Raw genomic sequence first — 24,223 nt, forward strand, 5'->3', positions numbered from 1 at the left:
ATCCCCGTGGCGGGGTGCGCTCCCGTCGCTCGGTCCCAGCGCCTGCCAACCTAGCAGTTCAAAAGCACCCCCGGGTGCAAGTAGATAAATAGGGACTGCTTACTAGCGGGAAGGTAAACGGCGTTCCGTGTGCTGCGCTGGCTCGCCAGATGCAGCTTGTCATGCTGGCCACGTGACCCGGAAGTGTCTGCGGACAGCGCTGGCTCCCGGCCTATAGAGTGAGATGGGCGCACAACCCTAGAGCCTGTCAAGACTGGCCCGTATGGGCAGGGGTACCTTTACCTTTATGACTAAAACTTAACTGAATACCACTCTTTCCCTTTTTTGGTACTGAATAGATATTGGAGTATTTTCACGTGTCAAGACAACAGACACCAATTGAACACCTTGTTTTGATTAAAAAGTGGATTCTGTGCCTTCGCTTTAAGTACAATGCAGAGCTTTTAAAAGGCAAGTGGATTTTTAATTTGGAATAGTGAACTCTTAGTTGCTTAAGGGATTCAGGTATTAATAAAACTGCAGCAGATCTAGGCTCTTCAGCCCATTCAACAATGAAATCCTCTGTAAGTGACTATTTCCTAAGGTAGTGAGATCTCTCCTGTCAGACTGGTCACGTACTCCTTGAGGAGGAAAAAAATCTGTAGTGCATAGCTGCTGTGGGAGGGGAAAGGAATGAAGGACACCCCTTTTGAGAGACACTGCTTGGGCAGGAATGCTCAGGTAAATTTTTTCCCTGTTTTTGCCAGCAGATTTGTGCTGTAAGGAAAGACAAACACCTTGACAGATATGCTTCTGCCAGGAATGGCTGACTAACTCCAGCTGGCCTCCTCATGGGGCATGCCTGAGCCACACCGAAGCGGCAGCTGTGTGCCATAAAAGGAGCCTCCATGCGGTGCATACCAAAGAGATCTTGCCTTTCCGTGAGGAAAGTCGATGACTTTTGACCACATGTAGGAACGAAGCAAAACCTGCTTCTATAATATAAATGCAAAACATCCCCAAATGCGTTTGAGTTCCCAAAGCGCTTTCTACCACATTTGTGAAGTTGATCCCAAAGAGCTCTCTTTCTTGTCAGAACTTCATTAGTGGCAAAGCAGTTCCCCCTTCTCTCGGTTGTTTCCACTCCCCGCTTCGTTCACCTGTGAGAAAAGCCCCACCTTTTTTGTCCTTCTAACCATAAGGGGAAATGACTTTGCTATTGATAAAGGAATAAAATCCCCTGCCCTTCCTAAAGGAGGAATTCAACAATTGGGGAGAGTGGCATGAGACCATGTGTTGGTTTGTAAAAGGATATGGCTTGTAAAGATGTTTCCTTTGATGCCTGTGCGATGAATATGGATGTATTTCCGTTGCAGAAGGTCCTGATGAAATTATGCAATTACAGCTGACCAGGCAGATCTAAAAATAGGCAGAAACGTCTGGTATCCTGCTTTTGTGTATCTTAACACACCCACGCAGTGTGTGTAAAGCTGCCGTTAAAAAAACAGGTGTTTGTAACAGTCGCAGTTGGGAGTGGTGATGGATCTTTGTGGAAAGGCAAAAGCACTGTGGAAGCTTACAGCACTCTGTTCTTGAAAAAGTACCGTAATTGTTTGTGCTGCCTTTCCACCAGTGTGCTGAAATTCATAGATATTTCTCACGAATGCAAGGTGTGCATGTACCTGTGGCTCTTTGTGCAGCCCTCTACAGGTGCTTGGGTGAGAGGATGTAGTCTTCATGCCACAGCTGGCAAAACTATTACAGATCGGTTTCCCCTATTCTTCATCTGGCATAGAAATGCTGGCTAGGTAAAGGTAAAGGGACCTCTGACCGTTAGGTCCAGTCGCAGATGACTGGGGTTGCAGCGCTCAACTCGCTTCACTGGCCGAGGGAGCCGGCGTACAGCTTCTGTGTCATGTGGCCAGCATGACTAAGCCGCTTCTGGTGAACCAGAGCTGCGCACAGAAACGCCGTTTACCTTCCCGCCGGAGTGGTACCTATTTATCTACTTGCACTTTGACATGCTTTTGAACTGCTAGGTTGGCAGTAGCAGGGACCGAGCAATGGGAGCTTACCCCATTGTGGGGATTCGAACCGCCGACCTTCTGATCGAAAAGCCCAAGAGGCTCTGTGGTTTAGACCACAGCGCCACCCACATGCTGGCTACTAGTCTCTTTATAGGCTGGTAGAAAAGAAGTCAGCAGGCTGATCTGAGTCTTGTCCCTGTTTTATTCTGGATTGTTTTATTTGATTTTTTTTTTAATGTTGTAAACTGCTTTGAGATTTTCCCCCTTTAAACTACAAAACTGTAGACAAATGAATTTATTTATTTATTTATTTATTTCTAATTTATTATTATTTCCACGAGGGAGAGGAATAGTGACCAGACGGTCTGTACTGGTGACTGCAACCCAGGTTTAAGGCACCATTTGGCGATTAGCTTGTATATCTGAGTTTCTAACACGGGGTTGTGGGGGGGGGATGATATCCAGTTGTGTGGGTGCATGAGTTGAAGTGACTTTCCCTTGCAATACCCCAGGTGTCAGCGACCTTTTTCAGCAGGAGGCCGGTCCACCATCCCACAGACCATGTGGTGGGCCGGACAATATTTTGAAAAAAATATATGAACAAATTCCTATGCCCCACAAATAACCCAGAGATACATTTTAAATAAAAGGACGCATTCTATTCATGTAAAATCAGGCTAATTCCTGGACTGCCCGCGGGCCGGATTGAGAAGGCGATTGGGCCACATCCAGCCCATGGACCTTAGTTTGCCGACCCCTACAATACCTCATGTTCCCCTCCCCATATCTGCTCTAGAGATAGAGGCAGGCAGATTTTGAGGAGGATCAGAAGGGCAAGGTCTGTTTGTCCAACACTGGATTTCACCCAGGGTCTGAGCGATAAATGATGATGCAGTAATCTTGGAGGATTCCCATTTCTTTCTATGTTGGTAGGTGGCTGATGATTCTGTCTGGAGGGAGAGAGTTCGGTTAGCAGGGTGCCACAACCAAACAGGTCTTCCCCAGCCAGTCCCACACACCACCATCTCACCTCAGAACATTGGGGGGGGGGGCGCTTAGAGAAGGGCTTCCAAATATTATCTTGGTGCTTCATGTGGGCGTAGGCTTGAGTTTTAAGCATCTGGTGTCCAGACAGAAGTAGAGAAATTGGTCATTATAACTTATGTTCTAAAACTGCTTACACTGAGTTACTTCATTGTTGTTGCATGATAACCAAAGGATTGAAATTCAAATTCCAAAGAGGAATGGACTCTCTACGTCCCTAATATTCAAAGTAGCTGCTTTATCACACTAGGTATAAAACAGTGGATGCTAATTGGGATCAGAACCAGGTGATGACAAAAATTGGGTCAAGGTATTTTTTGGGGAAAGGAACTCGACCGGTTTATGTTGAGTGCCCTGCCTTTTGCACAGACACTTATATTCATGGGCTGGGAAGTTGCTGGGTTGCTGGAAGCACAGAAGCCTATTTCTCAGAAGGGTACATTTATTTGGGAAAGTACAGAGTAGGTGTCATATGCAAACTCATGTTAACTGTTGTTTGTACTTCTGGCTGATAAGGCTACTTTGTGCTCAGAGCAATACAGGAAATGATGCACTGCAGAAACTAAAAGTGGCAGAAAGGAAAATGGAATGTATTGGCAAAATCTCAGAAGCAAGAAGGCTTCTTGGAAACTAGAAACTTGGCAGACATGTGCTTGAGTGTTTATTTCAAAACACCTATGTAGCATCTTTTGTTTATCTTTTTTATATTTGGATCTCAAAAGCAACAGAAGCCAGAAAGCATGTAAGTGTGTGTGTATAATGAAAGTCAACAAATTATCAAGCCATAGCACTGGGGGCGGAATCACCATTTAAAAAGATGCTTTCAGCAGAGGCAGTAGAACTCAGTGAGGTAGCCCACCTATCTTCCAACCATTAAAGGATGCTGTGGCGAGGGGTGCTTCATGTGATGTGAGCTGGGCAGAAGCATTGGATTGGCTGTGCCACCATGCTGAGCTCTGTATACCTCTCTCCACCCTGTTGGGAACCAGCTGCAACACCGTGTGTCTAGAAGGCAAGTGAGCAACACTGCCCTGCTTGTGCCATCCCACTGACTGGTACACAGAGGTTCACACAGATTCCTGGTGAAAGATAGGGGAAGTCCCACATACACTCAGTTCTGATATTCCCCACCCTCCAACACCTTCCTCCCAGCACTGTCCTCAGGGCAGCAGGCTTTATGTGATGGTGGGGCAACGCAGGTTGAAATGCTCAACCCTTTGAGGGTCATCGCTGAATCGAGCACCCTTTCAGGTTGTTCCTCCAAGTGTGCAAACCCGATTTGGAACGTTCTAGTCTCACCATATTTACAAACGCCACGGCAACCATATCTGCTAAAATCCCTTTTGAGAAATAATTCTTGATTTTGTTGGAAGGTGTCTTAAGAACGCAACGGTTCTGAGGCATTTGAAATGAATTTGTCCTGTCTCTGCTGGTTTTGTAAGCAGGTGGTTAACTTGATCAACTTTTTATTTTAAAGTTTCCATGTAGTAAATTTTCTGGTGACTCAGAAAATGCTGACTTGTTACTTTTGGTGTTCTAACTCGAGTACAGAACACATCCAAGTACTGTATTGTTGTAGTCAGCTGACCAGCTGTGTGAAGATCTCTTAATTAATTCCAACTGCTTAATGACTTTGAAATCTGATGCGAAATGCATCCTACTCTCTCTATACTTGGCTAAATGTGCCACCTTGACTAATTGTGGTTTCGTGAAGGGGATGGCAGAAAGCAGTTTTCATCACTCAAGAGGAATTGGTCTTCTTCATGAGTCAGCTGAAGCAGTGGCTCTTCCTATGCTAATTCCTGACAACTTCCCCATAGTTTGAATTCTGCCCGGGCATAAAGTTCTGCAATAACCCAACAGTGGTCTGTAAGATTCTGGTAGAGTATTTGTGCTTCTTCAGATTGTTTGTATGAAAGAGATCTGATCTTTGCCTTTTCTCACTTTTACCCTTTCGTAGGTGCCTGACTTGCATTTGGAATCCCAAAGACTAAAGAAAGAACATCTGACAAGCTGGAATGTTAGTTTCAACTTTTCAAGATCTCTGGGTTAGGAAGATTAAAGGAATCATATAAATTCGCCCAAGACTGTTGTAGGGCAGTCCTTGAAGGATTTGCTGTACTCAAGTGTTTGATCACTCACCATGAACGTGACGAGCTTGTTCTCCTTCACAAGCCCAGCTGTTAAAAGACTGCTAGGATGGAAGCAAGGGGACGAAGAGGAAAAATGGGCTGAGAAAGCTGTCGATGCCCTAGTAAAAAAACTGAAGAAGAAAAAAGGAGCAATGGAAGAGTTGGAGAAGGCATTGAGCTGCCCAGGTCAGCCCAGCAACTGTGTCACAATTCCTCGTTCGCTGGATGGGAGGCTCCAGGTGTCCCATCGGAAAGGGCTGCCCCATGTAATTTATTGCCGTGTGTGGCGCTGGCCTGATCTGCAGAGCCATCATGAACTTAAACCACTGGAATGCTGTGAGTTTCCCTTTGGTTCAAAGCAGAAGGAAGTTTGCATCAATCCCTATCACTATAAGCGAGTGGAAAGTCCTGGTAGGTATCTTCGTGTATACTTTGCTTTGATTTTATTAGCTTACGCAATGCCTTTTCCCAACAGCTCAACTGCAATCAGATTTAAGATTATAGGACTGCTAAACTAGAGAAATAGAATGTGCAGCTTGCTGGGAGTAGATCCTAGAATCGTAAGAGTTGGAAGGGACCCTGAGCATCATCTAGTCCAGCCCCCTGCTATGCAGGATTATACAGCTGTCCCTTACGGGGATCGAACCTGCAGCCTCGCCATTATCAGCACCACACTCTATCCAATGGAACTATCTCAGTTATCTTAGTTATACTACTGAACCATCTTAAGACAGTAGCGCGCCACATCTATGCTTACTCATGTATTCAAGATAGACTCTGGTACTTGTAGGGCATAATAAACTGATATACTTCACTCTCTCCTTGTACATTATAGCTGTAATCTCTGTGTTACAAATGCTATGTGACTCTTAAAAAAATCAGTAGGTTAGTAATGGCTCCCTGTGGTAGAGGAAGTGAAAGTAAAACTTGCAGTGGCATATGACCTTCAGCAGTGCATTCTGCTAAGCAGTGAAATAAACTAGCTGCTTTGATGACTATGTGTCTGGGACTGTTGACTTCCTATATTAGACCTGGGTGCAGCAGGGATCTTGTTGGAAGCCAGCCTCGAGTTGTCTGTCCCACATTGGGGAAAACTGCTCAAAAGCTCATGAGAATAGTAGATCTGTTGCCCTTGTAAGAACTGAATAAATCTTTCCCTAGTTCCACACTAGATTTTAGTACACCTGGTGTTTTTATAAGAGATTGTAAACATTGAATGAGAGGGGCAGAACTGATTCCATAGTTGTGCACTGTTTTGGGGCTGTGTAGCAAATAGGGACGCGGGTGGCGCTGTGGGTAAAACCTCAGCGCCTAGGACTTGCCGATCGCATGGTCGGCGGTTCGAATCCCCGCGGCGGGGTGAGCTCCTGTCGTTCGGTCCCAGCTCCTGCCCACCTAGCAGTTCGAAAGCACCCTTAAGTGCAAGTAGATAAATAGGTACTGCTTTCTAGCGGGAAGGTAAACGGCGTTTCTGTGTGCTGCTCTGGTGCCGGTTCGCCAGAGCAGCTTCGTCACGCTGGCCACATGACCCGGAAGTGTCTCCGGACAGCACTGGCTCCCGGCCTCTAGAGTGAGATGAGCGCACAACCCTAGAGTCTGTCAAGACTGGCCCGTACGGGCAGGGGTACCTTTACCTTTACTAGCAAATAGGTAGATGGTTGCGCAGTAAATCTATTTTCCATAACCACATTTGGAAAGCTAGTGTAATTTTTGTTCAGCGAATTACTTTGATAGACCAGAACTGGTTCTTTCTCCGCTTTAAACTGGAAGAGGCGGAGAGATTGCTATGGACCAAAGTTGCAGGGAGTATCCCAATTATTCCAAGTATCCCAATTTGCATACTTGAGCTCCAGAAAACTGTACTATAAATATTTTGTGTGTGTGTGTGTGTGTATGAGGGGGGGTGAGCACCGTGAAAAGTGATATGCCATTTGGAAAGCTGAGACTGCTAACTGCAGCTGAAGGGCAGGAGTAACTTAAAACTGGCAATTCAAAGCTTGGAGAATCCAAGCTTTGTCAGCATGCTTCCTGGTAAGATTGCTGCATATATGTAGAGACGGGAGGAGGAAGAAGTGATAGGGGAAGCTTGTCGTCATCTGGCAAACACTCCAGCACAATTGTCGGAAAGAAGTGCCTTGCGCAGGCATGTCTGTAACAGCTAGCTATAACGGACTATACAAAGCCATGGCCTGTCTACACAAAAGTGTTGTAGTTTAAAAGACTATGCTAAGTCTAACTGGCTGATTTTTGGTAAATATTTAAACATGCCTTTGAATCCAATGTAATAAGGGGTCATGTTTGTCTCCTCCTGGAACTGTAAGGATGTGTATTCTGGTCTTGGAAACTTTGTGTTTTGTGAAGTCTTTTGTTTTGCAATGCAAAGGTTGCAGTCCTTCAGTGACTACCTTTTGCCTTCGAACTAATTCTTTCCTTTTACAGATCCTAAATATTGTATGTCTCAGTACAGCGAACTTCCAAGTAATTACACTTAACACAGTCTACTCTTCCCAGGCTGGGCTTCTCTTGTATCTGCACTTTCAAGTTAACAATTTAAATGACTAACGTAGGTGTGCTCTAGTCATATTTGGAAGACTCAAGTGCACTCTTTTGACCTTAGGATTAAATTGCAAAAGGAAGAAAGAACAAGCAATTTAGCTAATTTGTTAATGTGCTGAAATTCATTTTAATTGGATATAACCACAGATTAAGAGCTGTAGCTCTCTTACCTTGTTATCTGTCCTGGAAGTAGGGTTGCAAATCTTTTCCTCCCTCTCCCACTGGCAGCAGAGTTTTTTTTCAATAATTCTACCACATGGATAAATCTGTAGGTTAAGTTCTTAAACATTGAGGTGTAAGCTTGGAACCCCTCTGCATGTAGTTTAGGCAGGTGGTGGAAGGCAGTAAGTTTCAAGCAGAACAAAGAAAAACTGGCAATCTTCTTGGTATATGTATCTGCCATGCTAATTCTTCCTTCCTAAATTGGCGGATGCCTTGTCACACCTGAGCAAAGAGTGGTTTTACTTTTTAAAAATATTATTAATATTACATTTATATCCCACCTTTGTTCCCAAGAGAGTCCATTTTCCTGGGTAAATAGCTAGTAGTGATGATGCTTGTGTGTGTGTGTGTGTGTGTGTGTGTGTGTGTGTGTTTGAAATCCGATGTATTCTGTAAACTTGGACATTTTGGAACACTTGGCTGGTATGTGCTTTAAAACATTGAAGACAGAACTGGCTTCTGGTTTCCTTGTAAACTTTCCTTGTAAAGAGCCTCTGGGATGAATAATTTGTCTTGACCTCAGTTTTTGTTGTTCTTGGGACTTGGCCCACTCTATAGTAAGAGGGGAGGATATTAAGGCTCCCCTTAAGAGACACTGTCTGATTTGTAGTTTTATTATATTACTAAAAAGGCCTTCCCTAAACTTTCCTCCAGTTGCTGTTGGGCTCCAACTCCCATCACTCCAGCCAACATAGCCAGTGGTCATGGATGAAGGGAGTTGCAGTTCAGTGACATCTAGAGAGCCACAAGTAGGCCAACCTAAAGTATCCATGCTAGTATCTCCTTCGTAGATAGTGATATGAGTTGTGGTTTTTTTAAGGCACACATGCATACACATTTAATTTAAATACACACACTTGGTTAGCAGCAACTGTCTCAACAAGCCTTTCGTAAAACTCTTAGGTGCTGGGATAACCTGTTAAAATATTTCCTGAATCAATTTCCTGTAATGTATGCAAGTTTTAGCCAGCACACAAGCAAGTATAATGTGGAGTATTGACATTAAAAGTTAGGTCTTGAGGTGTACAATGTAAACCAAAAGTATATTTACATTTTGTGATGTGATGCCCTGGATGAATCCCTCTAAAATGCTTGAAATCATCTTCTGCAATAGCGATGAGCTTCGATACTGAACTTGGTGTCTTTAAGTGGATGCCAGTGGAATTCATGAGTCAGCAGTGGCTCCATGGTTTCCATGACTAAGAACATACCCAGGCATTCAGTCCTCATGTGATTTATTATCATGTGGGGGCGAAAAGGAGGGACATGCTTGCTAGCCTGGCTTCCCTCTTCTCCCAGTCACATTCCCCTGATGACCAGTCCCAGCCATTTTAGTGGGATTCATTTAGGGGTAGGTTTTTTAGGGTTTTTTACATCAGTTGATGGATTGATACACAGTGCTAGAAGCTCCTTAAACCAATGTTACAGTCGCCAAAACGGAATGTCTGGTTGCCATTTTTTGGGCAAGGTGGCTCCTATGTCTTATTTTTTCAAATGATGGACTGAATGATTATCAAGTTAAACATCTGGCTAGTTCAGATGACAACCTTTCGCTAGGTGAAGAACTATGAGAACTTAATGAAGAAAAGTCACTTTATCCAGGGACAGTCCACATATATATTGGCCCATTCCTACCTCTTTCTCTTAATGGTTACACTGACCATTCATAACGTAAGAGTATGAGTATTCTTCGCAGCTGTGAGCAGGGCAGCGGGGTGGGGTAAGTGAAGTCAAACTACAACCATTAACTATAATGTTGTTCACTGCTCCTGCTCAGGCTGCACAGAAAAAGCATTTTGGTTCCTGAAATTCATTCCGATTGTTCAGATAGCATCCTGAACTACAACTACTCCAAGCTATATAGTTTTGGAAGACCTAATGTTAATACTGTATAGTGTTGTCTTGAAACTGTAATGTAGGCTGCAACAAATTTGATCTCAACTATGCAACAGGCTAGTTTCTCATTGGTAGGCTTGTCTCCTTTGCCTGCTACGTAACATGCAGACATAATAATCCATGCTTTTAGTGTAGATGTGAACAGTTATGGCCTAATGCAGGGATCAGCAATTTTTTTTCAGCAAGGGGCCAGTCCACTGTCCCTCAGATCTTGTGGGGGGGCCCGGCTATATTTTGAAAAAAATAAATGATGCAAGAGCACCATGAGCCCCGGTGGCTGCTTGCCTGTGTCTTGCAAGCGGCAGGGGCTGTGAAAAGGCTCTGGAGAGAGGCTACTTAAAATGGCGGCCACTCGAGCGCTGCTGCTGCTGGCACCAACAAAGCCCAGCCCCCTTCCTCCTCTAGGCAGGGCGGGGAGAAGCCAGGAGGAGGGAGGGAGGGAGGAGGCGCTGCCCCCATGTGAGGGAGAGGTAAAGAACACATGCACTGGTGATCCACACGCAATTCCTGGACTGTCTGCGGGCTGGATCTTTCAGAAGTGCAGAAGAGGGAAAGAGAGTAGGGACAAGGCGGGCTACATCTATTGTGCTTGGCAACACTGCTGTGCAGCAACACAAACTTTTAGTTAGTAACCATCACTAGGTGAACAAAGCAGACATTCCTGACGACAGAGTTGCTCTAGAGAGAGTACCAGAACACAACTGCTCTCCTTGTAAATCAGTTCCTTTTTCGTTTCAAGAAAGGAAAGTGATAATGCTCTACAGCTGTATCCTCCAGTATCTTGCAACCTCTCCAAATAAGAGATCAGTGCCTCTTGGTTACTTTGCAGCAACAGGTGTGCTTGGCTCAACATAGCCAAAGTCTCAAGCTGTCTCTTCGATTATGCCTCTTCCTCTGGGCTGGCAGCTACTTCTGAGATCAGCTTCCTTTCCTGCTGTGTCGAATTTTAGCAATTTATTTTGTACAGTGGAGGTGTCCAACTTGATCAAGCTAAGCGTGCTTATCCCAATCCAACTACAGGCAGGTTTTTCATCTGAACCTCTCGGGGTTTTGCCCTCTTGCTCAAGGATGTTAATTTGGGGGACCCGGGTCACTGGGAAGCTCCTGTGCTTTTACTGATGGCACTGGTGGGAAGATTTCCTAGCGCAGAAATGGGAGAAGCCACACTCAAGTCGACCTGCTGCTTTTTTAAAGGTGTCTGAAAAGGTATAGAATCCTTCTCAGAGTCTGGGACAGGCAACTCTTCCCAGCTCAATTGCTACCATTTGTATCCCACCAGGGGGGTCCACTAACTCACTACTAGCTGCACTAAAAGTGATGTGTGAAGTATGAATGTTTGTCTTCTGTTGCAGCAGGTTCAGACTGAAGCCTCTTGCCATTTCTGGGACCTAAATTAGTTCTTGGTCCCACATCTCTGCTTCTGAGAGCACACTTCACGGTGCTTGTGTTTTGCAAATTGTGTTTTTATTAAGGGAAATCTCACGATAGGCAGCTTTCACATACTTTCGCAATGTGGGAGAGTCTTAAATTAGCGACATGGTTTCCATGAGCTGTTAAGGAAACGCCGTACCAAAAGCGACACTTTCTTTTCCCCTCTGCCCTTTGTCTGTCGTTTGCATGGAAAATCCAGTGTCTCTGGAACCTTGGAGAAAATGACTAGTGTATCCACTTTTAGATTGCTAGAAGCACTTTGAAGATTCTCTTTCCAGCTATTCTCAAAATGCAAAACAAGCCCCCCCCCCCAAAAAAAAACTTAGTGTTTCATATGCCTTTGTTTAAATGTGTGAGAGAGGAGAGGAACGATGTGGCTTGTTCTGGTAATCAAGGCATTTGTTATTCTAGGCGCCGTCTCCTTACAGGAACCCAGGAGAAGATGCAACATTTTCAACAGATACCAGGGGAACTGTTAATGTCCTGACCTGGTCTCATAGGCAGTAATGGGCTGAATGAAGGGAAATAACTTGAAGCAAAATTCAGAAAAGACAGAGGTGATCCTAGTTTGAGAGATGGACTCTTGGAATAGGGATTTGGCTTGTTCTGGACAAGACTTGAAAATTGGGGTTCGTCGTTTGGGGGCACTCCTACATCAGGCTCTGCATCTAGATGTCCAAATAGTGTTGTTGCTGAAGATGCAGGGAGTTCACAGGAAGCCAGGTGACAGAAGATTCAGAGAAGGCAGATTGTATGTTTGGAGATTGTGTCTCATGGGCGTAGTGACTGTAGACAAGGATGCCTTTGCCCAGCTTAGGTTGGTGCAGTATCTGCGTCTGTTCCAGAAAAGATCGGACCCAGCCACAGTAACACATGCCTTGGTTGCATCCAGGTTGGGTTACTATAATGTCCTCTGCATGAAATTGCCTTGAGATTTCAGAAACCTTCAGCTGGTCCAGAATCTAATTGCAAGGATGTCAGTGGGTGCTCACCAAAGATACCATACCACACAGATTCTGTAATAGCTGCATTGGTTGCAGAATTATTTCCTTCACATAATTTTAAGTGCCGGTGATGACTGTTAAAACAATAAATGGCTTTGTGCCATGATGATACCTGGATCTATACCTAAGATAGATTAGAGAGACCCATCTGTGTCCCATTCATAGTTGAGGAAGGTATATGGAGAGCCTTCTCAGTGGCTGCATCCAGATTGTGGAATACCTTGCCCAGCAAGATCTATGTTACCCCCCCTTACACATTTCATTGCTCACTTGTTAAATCTTCCCTGTTCTGGCAACTGTCTATCTAGCTGGGCAGGTGAATTTCATATGCTGAAGCCTCATTTGAGAATGTTCTGACACTCCCAGCCTGTTTCTGAGTTTTTGTGCTGTTCTCTTTTATGGGAATGTGCTTTTACTTTTTAATTGTTGTAAAATGCCAAGTACAAATGCATTGGAAGAGTCTGTTTAATGCAAATGCACTGGACAGACTGGGTAAAAGTTTAACAAATAAAAGAGAAAAGGCAGCTTAATGTAAATATAGTCATATGGTGGGGGCGCTGGGAGAATCCTAACTTTGTGTATATACTGAGGGCATCTGAGCTCATGGAGATTGAGCAGAAAAGGGATCTTAGGGTCATGGTGGATAGCTCACTGAAAATATTGACTCAGTTTGCGGCAGACATGACAAGGGTGAATTACCTCAGGATCATTAGAAAAAAGAAAAAAGAAACCAATTCTTCCGATACCATTTTTAGTGTGACCATGCTTAGTATACTGTGTACAGTCCATGTTCAACTGTCTGGTGTCTCACTTCTTCCTAAGTTGGGTTTAAAGCTTTGGGAGCAGCCCAATTCAGACTGCTTTGGAGAAGGTCCATTTTGTATCAAACAAGGCCCAAATCCCTGCAGAGTGGCCTATTTGGTTCTGGATTTGGATTCTCTCTGAAGCGGATGCATACTCCTACTATGTACAGTAGTACCTCGGGTTACAGACGCTTCAGGTTACAGACACTTCATGTTACAGGCTCCGCTAACTCTTAAATAGTACCTCAGGTTAAGAACTTTTCTTCAGGATGAGAACAGAAATCACACGGCGGCAGCGGAACGCCCCATTAGGTGAAGTGGAACCTCAGGTTAAGAACAGACCTCCAGAACGAATTTACAGTGGTGCCCCGCAAGACGAATGCCTTGCAAGACGAAAAACCCGCAAGACGAAAGGTTTTTCCGTCGCGGAGGCGCTTCGCAAGACGAAGTTCCCTATGGGCTTGCTTCGCAAGACGAAAACATCTTGCGAGTCTCGCCATTTATTTATTTTTGCTCCCCCCCCCTTTTTCAAAGCCGCTAAGCCGTTAATAGGCTTTTAACAGCTTAGCCGCTAAGCCCACTAAGCCGCTAATAGCGCTAAATCGCTAATAGGCTTAGCCGCCAATGGGGTTGCTTCGCAAGACGAAAAAACCGCTAGACGAAAAGAATCGCGGAACGGATTCTTTTCGTCTTGCGAGGCACCACTGTAAGTTCTTAACCCGAGGTACCACTGTATAACATGACTTTCGGGATCCTCAGGAGCCTGCTGCTTAATACTAGTTGCTAGGGAGCAACAATGAGAGAGGGTTTTTTGTCGTCATGTTCTGCCCGTGAGTTTTCCATAGATATCTAGTTGGCAACTGTAGGAAACCGTAGCATTTCAGTATTAACCTTTTAGCACATTGCTTATACTAAAAATAAACTTTCAGCTGTTGTCTCTTTAAGTTCTCTGTCCATAGCCTATGTAGTGCTATCATTGTCTTCAGAAGAATTTCCTAGTTAACAAGGTTTTGGCTTACAAACCATTAAGTGGTTAGCAAGCCAGCAAAACGCACTAAAAGTTTCAAACGTTGGCATTAAATATACAAAACACTGCTCCGTGTTTTGTAAATAAAAACACAGCAAAATCCTTTGATTATCTTGTTTCCAGCTACTGTGAAAACCGAGTTTACGACTCTGGGAAACTTGCAGTCACTGTGCCACTGTATGAATTTAAGTTATGTAATGACAGGATCCAATGAAGTATCCTTGTTGGGCCCTGTTGGTTCCTAGAATGTGAATACTTCACATGCAATGGTTGTATCCATGGAAGAGTTTGCCTTTGTTCTGTAAGTGTGGTCTTGAACTAAGTTTTCGGTCTTTCTCTCTCTCTCTCCCCCCCCAACTTTCCAGTTCTTCCTCCAGTGCTTGTTCCGAGACACAGTGAATACAACCCACAGCACAGTCTCCTGGCTCAATTCCGCGTGCCACAAAACGAGCCACACATGCCACACAATGCTACTTTCCCAGACTCTTTCCAACAGCCCAATAGCCATCCGTTTCCTCACTCGCCCAACAGCAGCTACCCAAACTCCCCGGGAAGCAGCAGTGGCACCTATCCTCACTCACCTGCCAGCTCAGACCCAGGAAGTCCTTTCCAGATGCCAGGTAAGCTTGCTCCAAGAGGCCTTGGTTGTAAGTTCTCAGTGTTAAGGGCATGGTTGGGACACATGTTCTGCTTTGGTCAGTATCTCATGGCAACCAATGAAAATGCAAACATTTGCATGCTTTTAAAGGTTTCTTTACAGGGACACGGGTGGCGCTGTGGGTTAAACCACAGAGCCTAGGACTTGCCGATCAGAAGGTTGGCGGTTCGAATCCCCGCGACGGGGTGAGCTCCCGTTGCTTGGTCCCTGCTCCTGCCAACCTAGCAGTTCGAAAGCACGTCAAAGTGCAAGTAGATAAATAGGTACCGCTGCGGCAGGAAGGTAAATGCGTTTCCGTGCGCTGCTCTGGTTCACCAGAAGTGGCTTAGTCATGCTGGCCACATGACCCGGAAGCTGTACACTGCTCCCTCGGCCAGTAAAGCGAGATGAGCACCGCAACTCCAGAGTCGGTCACAACTGGACCTAATGGTCAGGGGTCCCTTTACCTTTAAAGGTTTCTTTATGGCAATTAAAACTACAGTGGAACCTTGGTTCTTGAACTTAATCTGTTCCGGAAGTCCATTTGACTCCCGAAACCATTGGAAAACCAAGACACAGCTTCTGATTGGCTTGAGGAGCTTCCTGCACTCATGTGGAAGCTGCAGTGGATGTTCGGCTTCTGAAAAATGTTTGAAAACCGGAACACTTAGCTTTTGGGTTTGCCGTGTTCGGGAGCCAATTTGTTTGACAACTAAGCCGTTTGAGAACCGAGTTATGACTGTACATACTTTTTGTCAAAAACCATAATTTTATGATCAGTGCAATTGGGACAATAGCTGCAATTTTTGCCCACTGAACCTTTGGCTGTGTTAAACTTTCACCTGTCAGTTCTCTGTGAATAGGTGTCGCGTAATGTCTCTCTGGCTTTACCTAGTCTGCAAAGAAGAGTTTTTGAAACTACGGAGCATCCAAGGATTTTAATGAATTACCACATAAAGATAGCATTAAAAGATTTACCTTAGCTGATCGTGAGAGCATAATGTGCTGCTAGAGAATTACTCACTGGAAATCCACTGGGTCCATAGAGTTCTTCACTAGCTAGAACTTCATTTGTAGAGCATGATGTAGCATAATCTTGAAGTTAGTTATGAATCTGGTAAAAAAAATGAGGGGAGCTGCACTTGCCCTCTAGATTAGAAGTCAAATCAATGAGGTGCTTTGTTCAACTAGGATTCCAGATTGGTGCTGGAAGATCAAATCCAAATGACCAGGGGAAGGCAATTGTCCATTAAAAATAAAACAAAACCCACACTTCACATTGGTAGAAGTATCTTATGACATGAATTTGCAGTGTCTCAAAAGGGCAAGTAGACAAAGAGCAGCATGAAGTTTGCTCTTTTAAATGTTGCACAGAAATAGCCTTTTCTCACTGTTCGTTAGTTCTTCCAAATCTCTCCTGTGTGTTTTGGGTTGTAAAAAGATACTAAAGAACTGCTCAGTTGTGTTTAAACTTCTAAAAAATTAAACCAATGTAGGAACACCCAAACATGGATGAAGAGAAGAAGTATTCAAACTGTTCCTGGTGTAGCAATCAACAACTGTATAGCTGGTGACAGCTTAAACCTAATTCTGGCTGGCCACTCGGCAATAAACTGGGCTTAGCAGCACTGATGTCAACAGCACATGAGTGTAAATCTTGCTATGTACTGGATTGCAGCCCGTTTGCTAGTAAACTTAAATGTTACTTGGTTCATCTAATTGAAATGCTTTGTTTTGATAAGTGGTCATGCATTAACAGCTCACCTGAAAGCCACAGGCCACCAGTAATTCCATGCAGGTCAGTGGGCTGGTGGAGGAAGGACAGACCACTCCATTCTCCTGCCATTTGGTTTCTGTGCTAGATGTGGAGGAAGGAAAGCCTGATCCTCAGTTCTGTCCCTCCTCTGTCATTCCACTCGATCAAATGCATTTTTTAAAAAAATAGCCTGCATTTCTGCACATCTTTAAAAGAGGGGGGCTTCCCTCCCAGCATGAGAATATGGGTTCCTCTTAGTAGGTTGGCAACTTTAACTGGCTTATTTGTAAGGCTGCTTTAGCTGCTGTTAGTTCTGTTGCAGCACCATAATAGGGAATTATTGCTGTTGGAACTGGGAAAGTAGGAAAAACAGAAGTACAATAGTGTTGGCTGAAATCTTTTTCCAGCAGGTCTGATATTTATTAAGCACCTAAAATCACTAGCTATGATAAACATACATTAAAAAAACCAAACCTCCTCAAAATCACTTATCTCATGTAGAATAACTTTACCTTTATCTGATTCAAAGCCTAGTTCCCTAAAAAAGAAACTCTAAACTTTTATTCCTTGATGAGAAATAATGGTTTCCGTTGTTAGCCTTGTTTATAAGAGTTTAGTTTTGTCTAGCAAGTCTCACTTGAGACACAGGAATGAAGAGTTTTATTGGGTTATCATAAATAGGTGGAAATTGTTGCTTGACCTGTCTTAGCGCTTTCTACTAATGTACAAAGAGAAATTAAATTATCTGTCCTGTATTTTTCCCATTTAGCTGATACTCCCCCTCCTGCTTATCTGCCTCCAGAAGATCAGATGACACAGGATGGTTCACAGCCAATGGACACAAATATGATGGCACCTTCAATTCCTCCAGAAATAAGCAGAGGTGGTGAAAATTTTATGGTTTTTTTCTCCCCCTTTTAATAAGAAATGTGGTCTAACATATATATGTGGCATGTGGAGTGTAAACATGGTTGTAGCATACATTTTATGAATAGGAAGCTATGAATGATCATATCTGAATTATGGACTTCCAATAGGTTTCTGGTTGGCCATTGTGAGAACAGGGTGCTGGACTAGATTGTCTGATCCAACAGAGGTGGCCTTAGGTTCTTATGATTTAATAATGCTGCGCTCATGCTCTGTACTAAGAGTCTGGCATAATAGCAAGTAAATGTCAGTGGATGTGTTCTCCCCAAGTAACAAGGTATGGAAAATGGTGTTTCAGCCAGACCTGCACCAAATCATGCACTGCTTCTTCCTCCTCATAGCTGCAGGCAAGATGGCTCAGATAACCAAAGTGTGTATTCTGTGCCAGCAGTTTTGGAGCCATCTTGGAAAAATAAGAGGAGACAACCTCTTGGTTATTTAACATTTTGTTTTAAAGCTGGCTTGCAACCAATAAAGCAAATCTTTGGGTAGTTTTGCTGATCTGTTCATTTCACATAGACCTTGTTGCTGACAAAAGTAAGAAGCAAATTTATCATTGCTTATGCCTGACTCTGTAGACCTTCTGCACACTTTAGTTTTCCTGTTGTCCTGTATCTTTGTCCTGTCATTCTTGCATTCCTTAGGAATAGCCCCAGTAAGCAGAGGGCTGTGTGTCTAACCAGTCTTTAAGGGTTTGTTTGGATATTCTGATCACAACAAACTGCTGTGTATTGCGTCACAAGAGATGCATATAAATAGTGTGCTTCTCATTAGGTTGGCTCCAGTTCATGTGGCAGGATCATAAAATTTCTGCCACTGGCACTGCCGCATGTAGTGTTGTGTGTTGGCTAGACCATGACCATAGCAGTTTCATCCAAGAGCACTGTCAAGATGGCTGGATCTGGAACCAGATTATTTTTACAAGCTGTGTTGTTACCAGAAATCACAGCACTTGCAGCGTTACCCACTTCTGTGTTCACAATGGCAGTTTCCTGCACGCCCTTCCCACTGTGGCTTTGGGGCCAGATATTTTAGCAGGAGGCAGGGAACAGTATGTACTGGACAGCTGAAGGATGTTGCAATCACAAGCACAGAAGTAGTAATGCTGCAGGCCCAACGACTAGTAGCAACTAGTGGCAGATGCTCCCTCTAAATCTGGTAACTTTTTCCTCCCCTGATCTTAATATCCCTCCCTTCCCGTTTTTCTTTTTCTTTTTCTTTTTCGAGGGTGAAACTACACTTGCTTATTTCCTTTACACTTACATTGTTTACGCACACCTGTTTCCCTTAATTCTGTGAGCTCATTTCTCTACTCCCGTACCTCTACCTGGTACGTACGGTCACATCCTTTGTTTTATAGCCCTTCAGAAAAGGTCTGCTGAAGTTCGCATATAGGAAGGGCACCGGCAGTAAACGTAGGCTCAAGCACTCTCGCTGCAGACATTTAGAGAGGCCTGTTCTTTGTGAAGATTTGTTAGTCTTAAGAGATTTGACTTAACAAGCTGCATCCTGTCAATGAAGTTGGGTAACTCCTATTGTTGGCTCATGCTGGGAATGGAGAGACAAAGCACACCTGCTCTGCATGACTTAAGGCAAATGTGAGGAAGTTAGTATGAAATCTGTGTGAGAGAGATATGATTTCATTCTGCAGGAATGGCCAGCTGGCAGGATTTCTTCCTGAGTTTGAGAACTAGGGCAAAGCTGTGTGCAGCCTTAATGGTTGCTGGCATCTTACTGTGAAGAGTGCACCTACTTACTAATAATTAAAGGCTGCTGTACAATGACTTGAAAGGATTAAAAATATCATGGCTTGTTTGAATCAGCACTTCTTTGCATAGCTTTGGTAATCAGTGAACAGGATGGAGAAAAGCCTTATTTACAAAAAAGTATATACCGCTGTATCATAAAAATATACCAGCAGTTTACAACAAAATAAAAACAGTTTATATTGTGGTAGGATACGATATATTATAAGTTTAAAAACTAGTTAAAAGCAAAAAGAAATGAAAAAAACAAACAACAATAGACCATGATGAGGGATGTACTCTTAATTGCCTGCATAAGCCTGATGGAACAGAAAAGTTTTCAGCAGGTGTTTCAGAGTTGGCACAGAAGGTGGCCGCTGAATCTCTGTTGGCAAAGTGCTCCACAGGACTGGCCAATGGCACTAAAGGCTCAAATTCTCATTGTTGTCATATGAGGCTCACCAGCTCGGGGAATATAGTCTGCCATCTTCAGTTCCATATAATTGGTTTCCTACAGCCAAAACTATATTTATGACTGTCATTGGTTGACTCTTCCTTCTTAGCTACCACAAGTCACTGTGGTGTAGTGGTTTGTGTCAGACGAAGGATGAGAGTTCTCAAATTCAGATCCCAGTCTGGCCACGAAGCCCACTTTGGGCCAGGTGGGAAAAGGCCTGCAAGGCAGGGAGCAGATCACAGCTGAGATGGTCATAGAGTGCCCCAGGAGGTCATTATGATGGACAACTGAGGCCAGGGTATGCCAGCCCAGCAAACACCCCTAGCTGTAGAAGGCAATTGGGACTTCTGTGGCAGGCTGAAATCCTGGAGTACTAGGAACATCTTCCTTCAGGGACAGTGCAACCCATTCTAGATTGGGTCATCCACCTGATTCCTGAACACAGGAACCACCTACCCACAACACCCCTGTGTTAGAAGGATTCATTCTCAGTTGGTTGGCTTCCAACAAGCCCATCACTGCTTCAGGGCCAACAGCATTTTCTCAGCTTCTGATCCAGTTGACATGGACAGATAAGTGCTAAGTACTTGCAACGCCATGCTCCAAATACCCAGCAACCAGTGGTTTAACATGGTAGTTGAGTTGCCATAGGAGACAGAATGGATCCTAAAGGGTGGGTGAGACCCTGACTTGGAAGTGCAACTCCACCATGATATGGACATTTGCTCAAGGTGGCAAATCTTTTGAGCAATAGTTCCCGGTGCAAAGCATACATTTTGAATTGCATACTGTCCAATGACTTCATTGTAAATAGGCATGGTTTACGGTAGCACATCTGGGTTTTCTAAAGCGTTGAAGTGGGCTGTGATGAAACTGATTACCACTAGGTGACCAGTCAACATCGTTTGGTAAATTGAGTGAGACATGGTAGTTTCCTTTCTAGCTCATTTGCCACACAAACACAGCCCACCTGCCCAAACATAGAGCTAAGTAAAGCTTACTGGTTACAATCATTTTGGGGGGAAGCCAGTCTAATCATTCTACTGCAGGGACTCTCAACCTAACCAATTAGTAGATTATCAGTACTGCAGCCCCAGTTTTTGTGAGTCTACTTGTAAAGCAGGGTGGTAAAAAGAATCTGCTCACTGCTTATTAAACTACCAGTTAGAACTCCTCCTCTTTTCGCTATGTGGAGGCTTTGATTGAATTGCTAGTGTGGCTCATATGTATTGCATAATAGGGCATTGTGAGAGAATGACTTCTAATTAGCAGCTGCATAGCCAGATTATTTTTTCCCCCTTTTGGTTCTTCAGTGATCTTAAGCCAAAACCTACACACTTAAAATAAATAAAACTTTAAAGCTCAGGAACTCATTAATTCTAGTGTCACTGATTTCTGATTTTCCTCCTTTCCAGATGTTCAGGCAGTTGCTTATGAAGAGCCAAAACACTGGTGCTCTATTGTCTACTATGAGCTTAACAATCGTGTTGGAGAGGCATTTCATGCCTCTTCAACAAGTGTGTTGGTCGATGGCTTCACTGATCCTTCAAACAACAAGAACAGGTTTTGCCTAGGGCTGCTCTCCAATGTTAACCGGAATTCCACCATTGAGAACACCAGGCGGCATATTGGCAAAGGTACTGTGGGGTTTTGTTCATATTTGAAAGTGGAAAGAGAGAGGAGCTGAGATGCAAGCAACATTTGTTTGCCTCAAGGCTTCATTGAGAAGCAACATATTCAGCGTTACACAATGTAATCTCCTTGCAAACAAGGAAATTTCAACAACACATAGAAACAGGGTTGCGCACGATCCGACTTCCAACTAGACAGTTTTCTCCCAAATTGTTTTGTTGGAATATAAACCTCTTGAGCTGCAATTAAGCTGGTGGATCTATTACTACACAAGGTTCTTATATAGGGGTTAAAATCACTATCGGGCTCCCTGATGCAGCTACAGGAGAATTAACATAGCTTGCAAAATAGTGGTGAAGGCTTTTTTGCAAAGGGCAGAGAAGTTGACATCTCTTGCTTTCCCAGTTCAGAATCTGAAATTGTTTCCAAGGTAAAATAGTACTGAGAACCATAGGAGAAAAAGAGGAATCACTTAAAATTTATTTTTATCTTTTATAAAAGTGCTTGTATTACAGTATATGCCACCTGTTTTAACCCATAATACCCCCAATATATAAAACTATATAAAAAACAATGTGCTGTCTCCTTTATTTTAAGAACTGAAGTAATTTAGTAATGTTCTGGTTTTCTGTATAATTTGTGTTTCTAGAAGCATTTGCTTTTTGTCTCTCTCTCTCTCTCTCTAACAAAAAAGAGAGAGACGGTCTTGAGTGAAGACTATAGCTTCTATACTTTAAATTGTCTTGGAATAAAAATAGTTTGTCAATTATTTGTATTAATAATTCCCTACTTGGTTTTGCTGGAATATGACTTTGGTTTTACAAAGCTAGATATGAACAAGGAATACTTTCCCCCTCAGGGTATGACTGGTATTTTGGCTATATAAAAGATGACTTTCTCTTCCAGGTATGTGTAAGACACAGTTGGGGACTACCCACTACTGGTGCCTTTAAAAGTATTCAGAACATGCCTTTTGGTGGTGCACTGAAGGACTTTTAAAAGTTTGAATAGCAGCAGGGTTTTAATGTTTTTTCCTCGTAACAGCCCCATTCCTTACTAGGGATCTAGTTATGGACAAATTATTTAATTACATTTATATCTTCCCCTTCCTCCAAGAAGTTCCAAGGTGATATACACGGCATCTTATTTATCCTGTCAATGATCTGTAAAATAAATTAGGCTGAGAGATAGTATTAACCCAGTTGAGCTTCAGTGTTTGAGGGGGCCATTGAACCCTGTAGTAGATATCCCCAGTACTAGTCTCACATTCTGACCATTATGCCACACTGGTGGCCCAATTTGAGAAAATAGCTGTAGCCGCTAAATTTCACTTTGGGTCAAAGATCACTAGATGGCAGATAGCCACCAATAAGGAAGAGTATGCCTAATTTCTCTAGCTGAATCAGTATTAGTACCTGGGACCTATAGATATGCAGCACATAGGAACTCCTATTTCCTTTTACTAAATGGTTCAGTAAGATGTCTTAGTCTTAAATTTTGCTTTTGAAAATTATCACACACACACTACTAAATTACCATTTTTATTTTGCAAAGAAATATGCATATTTAAGAAGATCTGCTAAAACTACAGTAAACCCCAATCTAAATAGAAGCTAAAACTCAGACCAGATAAAATGAAGAGGCACTTGGTTTGCTTGGCTAATGAGAGTTGAGCAGATGTCGTTCTATCCCATTGGTTTCATTAGACACAAATTCATCTGAATCCCCTAGTTTTTAACTAGAAAAATCCTTCAAATCTAAGGATATGAGCAAATGTCCAGAAAAGCAGATGTCCAAAAAATGTTGCCTAAACAGCATGCGAGTAATAAATTTGGACAACTGCAGTTATGCGGTTGGGCCAGGTATGTAAAATTCATGCATCACTGTGGAGAAGGTGTGTGATCCTCATTTGGACAACAGCACCAGAAAATACTCATACCCATTAATTGCTGTTTTGAATACCTGCAGCAGTCTGAAGTGCTTTGACTTCAGAATAAAACTAACAGAATCATGTCTCTCTTATAGGAGTTCACCTGTATTATGTCGGTGGTGAAGTCTATGCAGAGTGCCTTAGTGACAGTAGTATATTTGTGCAAAGTCGAAATTGCAATTACCATCATGGCTTCCACCCAACTACAGTCTGCAAAATTCCAAGTGGCTGCAGTTTGAAAATTTTCAACAACCAAGAGTTTGCTCAACTTCTGGCTCAGTCGGTGAACCATGGCTTTGAAACTGTGTACGAACTCACCAAGATGTGCACTATCCGCATGAGCTTTGTAAAGGTAAGCAAGGCTTTGGGGTGAGTGTGCCTTCGCGAGGCCTTTGCCTGGGAATAGCAACCTAGACAGACAAAGGCATGTGCATGCAAATGCTGCCCAAAACTTAAATCTTTTGAGGGCTGCTGTTGAGCCTGCTCAACAAATCCTCCAAAAAAGTACTCTGGAGCTGAAGCCAAGAAATACTTGATTTTTTAAAATTGCACTGTGTCTTTCATGTTAATCAAACTTAAAACTGAAAGATATTAACAGATAAACTGAAAGATATTAAAAGATAAATAACAGTAATAAAGCAATAAAACTATACCTTGTGACAGGAGAGAAATCACCCCAGTGGGTCTAATGCCTATCAGAAACGTCTTTCCTATTAAGTGGAAGGCCAGTAAGAAGCTTGGTAGGTGCTCCCTGTGCAGAGAGTTCTATAATCTGGGTGCAGCCACTGAGAAAGAGAAATGTTGTGTTTGGCTAACTTGTTCAGTGGTACCTTAACATCCATCAAAAAAAAATATCTCTGAATTTCTAGAGCTAAGGTGCACAGACGCTGGATACAAAATAGATGGCAGTGTGTATGGGGGAAAAAAAGTATAAAGAATTGAGGGAGCAGCACTGCCTGACTAAACATCAACAGGTGTTTTCCCTTGAAAGTAGAAGCCATTACAGCACAAGCTGCCC

At 43.3% G+C, this 24,223-nt stretch overlaps 1 protein-coding gene across 1 annotated transcript in view; it reads left to right on the top strand.

Moving 5' to 3' along the window:
• The window catches only part of SMAD1 (SMAD family member 1), a 36,461-nt gene that overhangs the window by 10,760 nt on the left and 1,478 nt on the right, over nt 1–24,223 (top strand). Inside the window, exons 2-6 of the mRNA XM_028743453.2 lie at nt 5,011–5,593; nt 14,487–14,741; nt 17,284–17,397; nt 21,059–21,280; nt 23,301–23,557. Coding sequence (XP_028599286.1) covers nt 5,194–5,593; nt 14,487–14,741; nt 17,284–17,397; nt 21,059–21,280; nt 23,301–23,557 — 1,248 coding nt within the window. The 5' untranslated portion in view covers nt 5,011–5,193. The remainder of the gene's footprint in view (nt 1–5,010; nt 5,594–14,486; nt 14,742–17,283; nt 17,398–21,058; nt 21,281–23,300; nt 23,558–24,223) is intronic.

Source organism: Podarcis muralis, chromosome 9, assembly GCF_964188315.1.
Source record: "Podarcis muralis chromosome 9, rPodMur119.hap1.1, whole genome shotgun sequence".
In the NCBI taxonomy this organism is placed as follows: Eukaryota; Metazoa; Chordata; class Lepidosauria; order Squamata; family Lacertidae; genus Podarcis; species Podarcis muralis.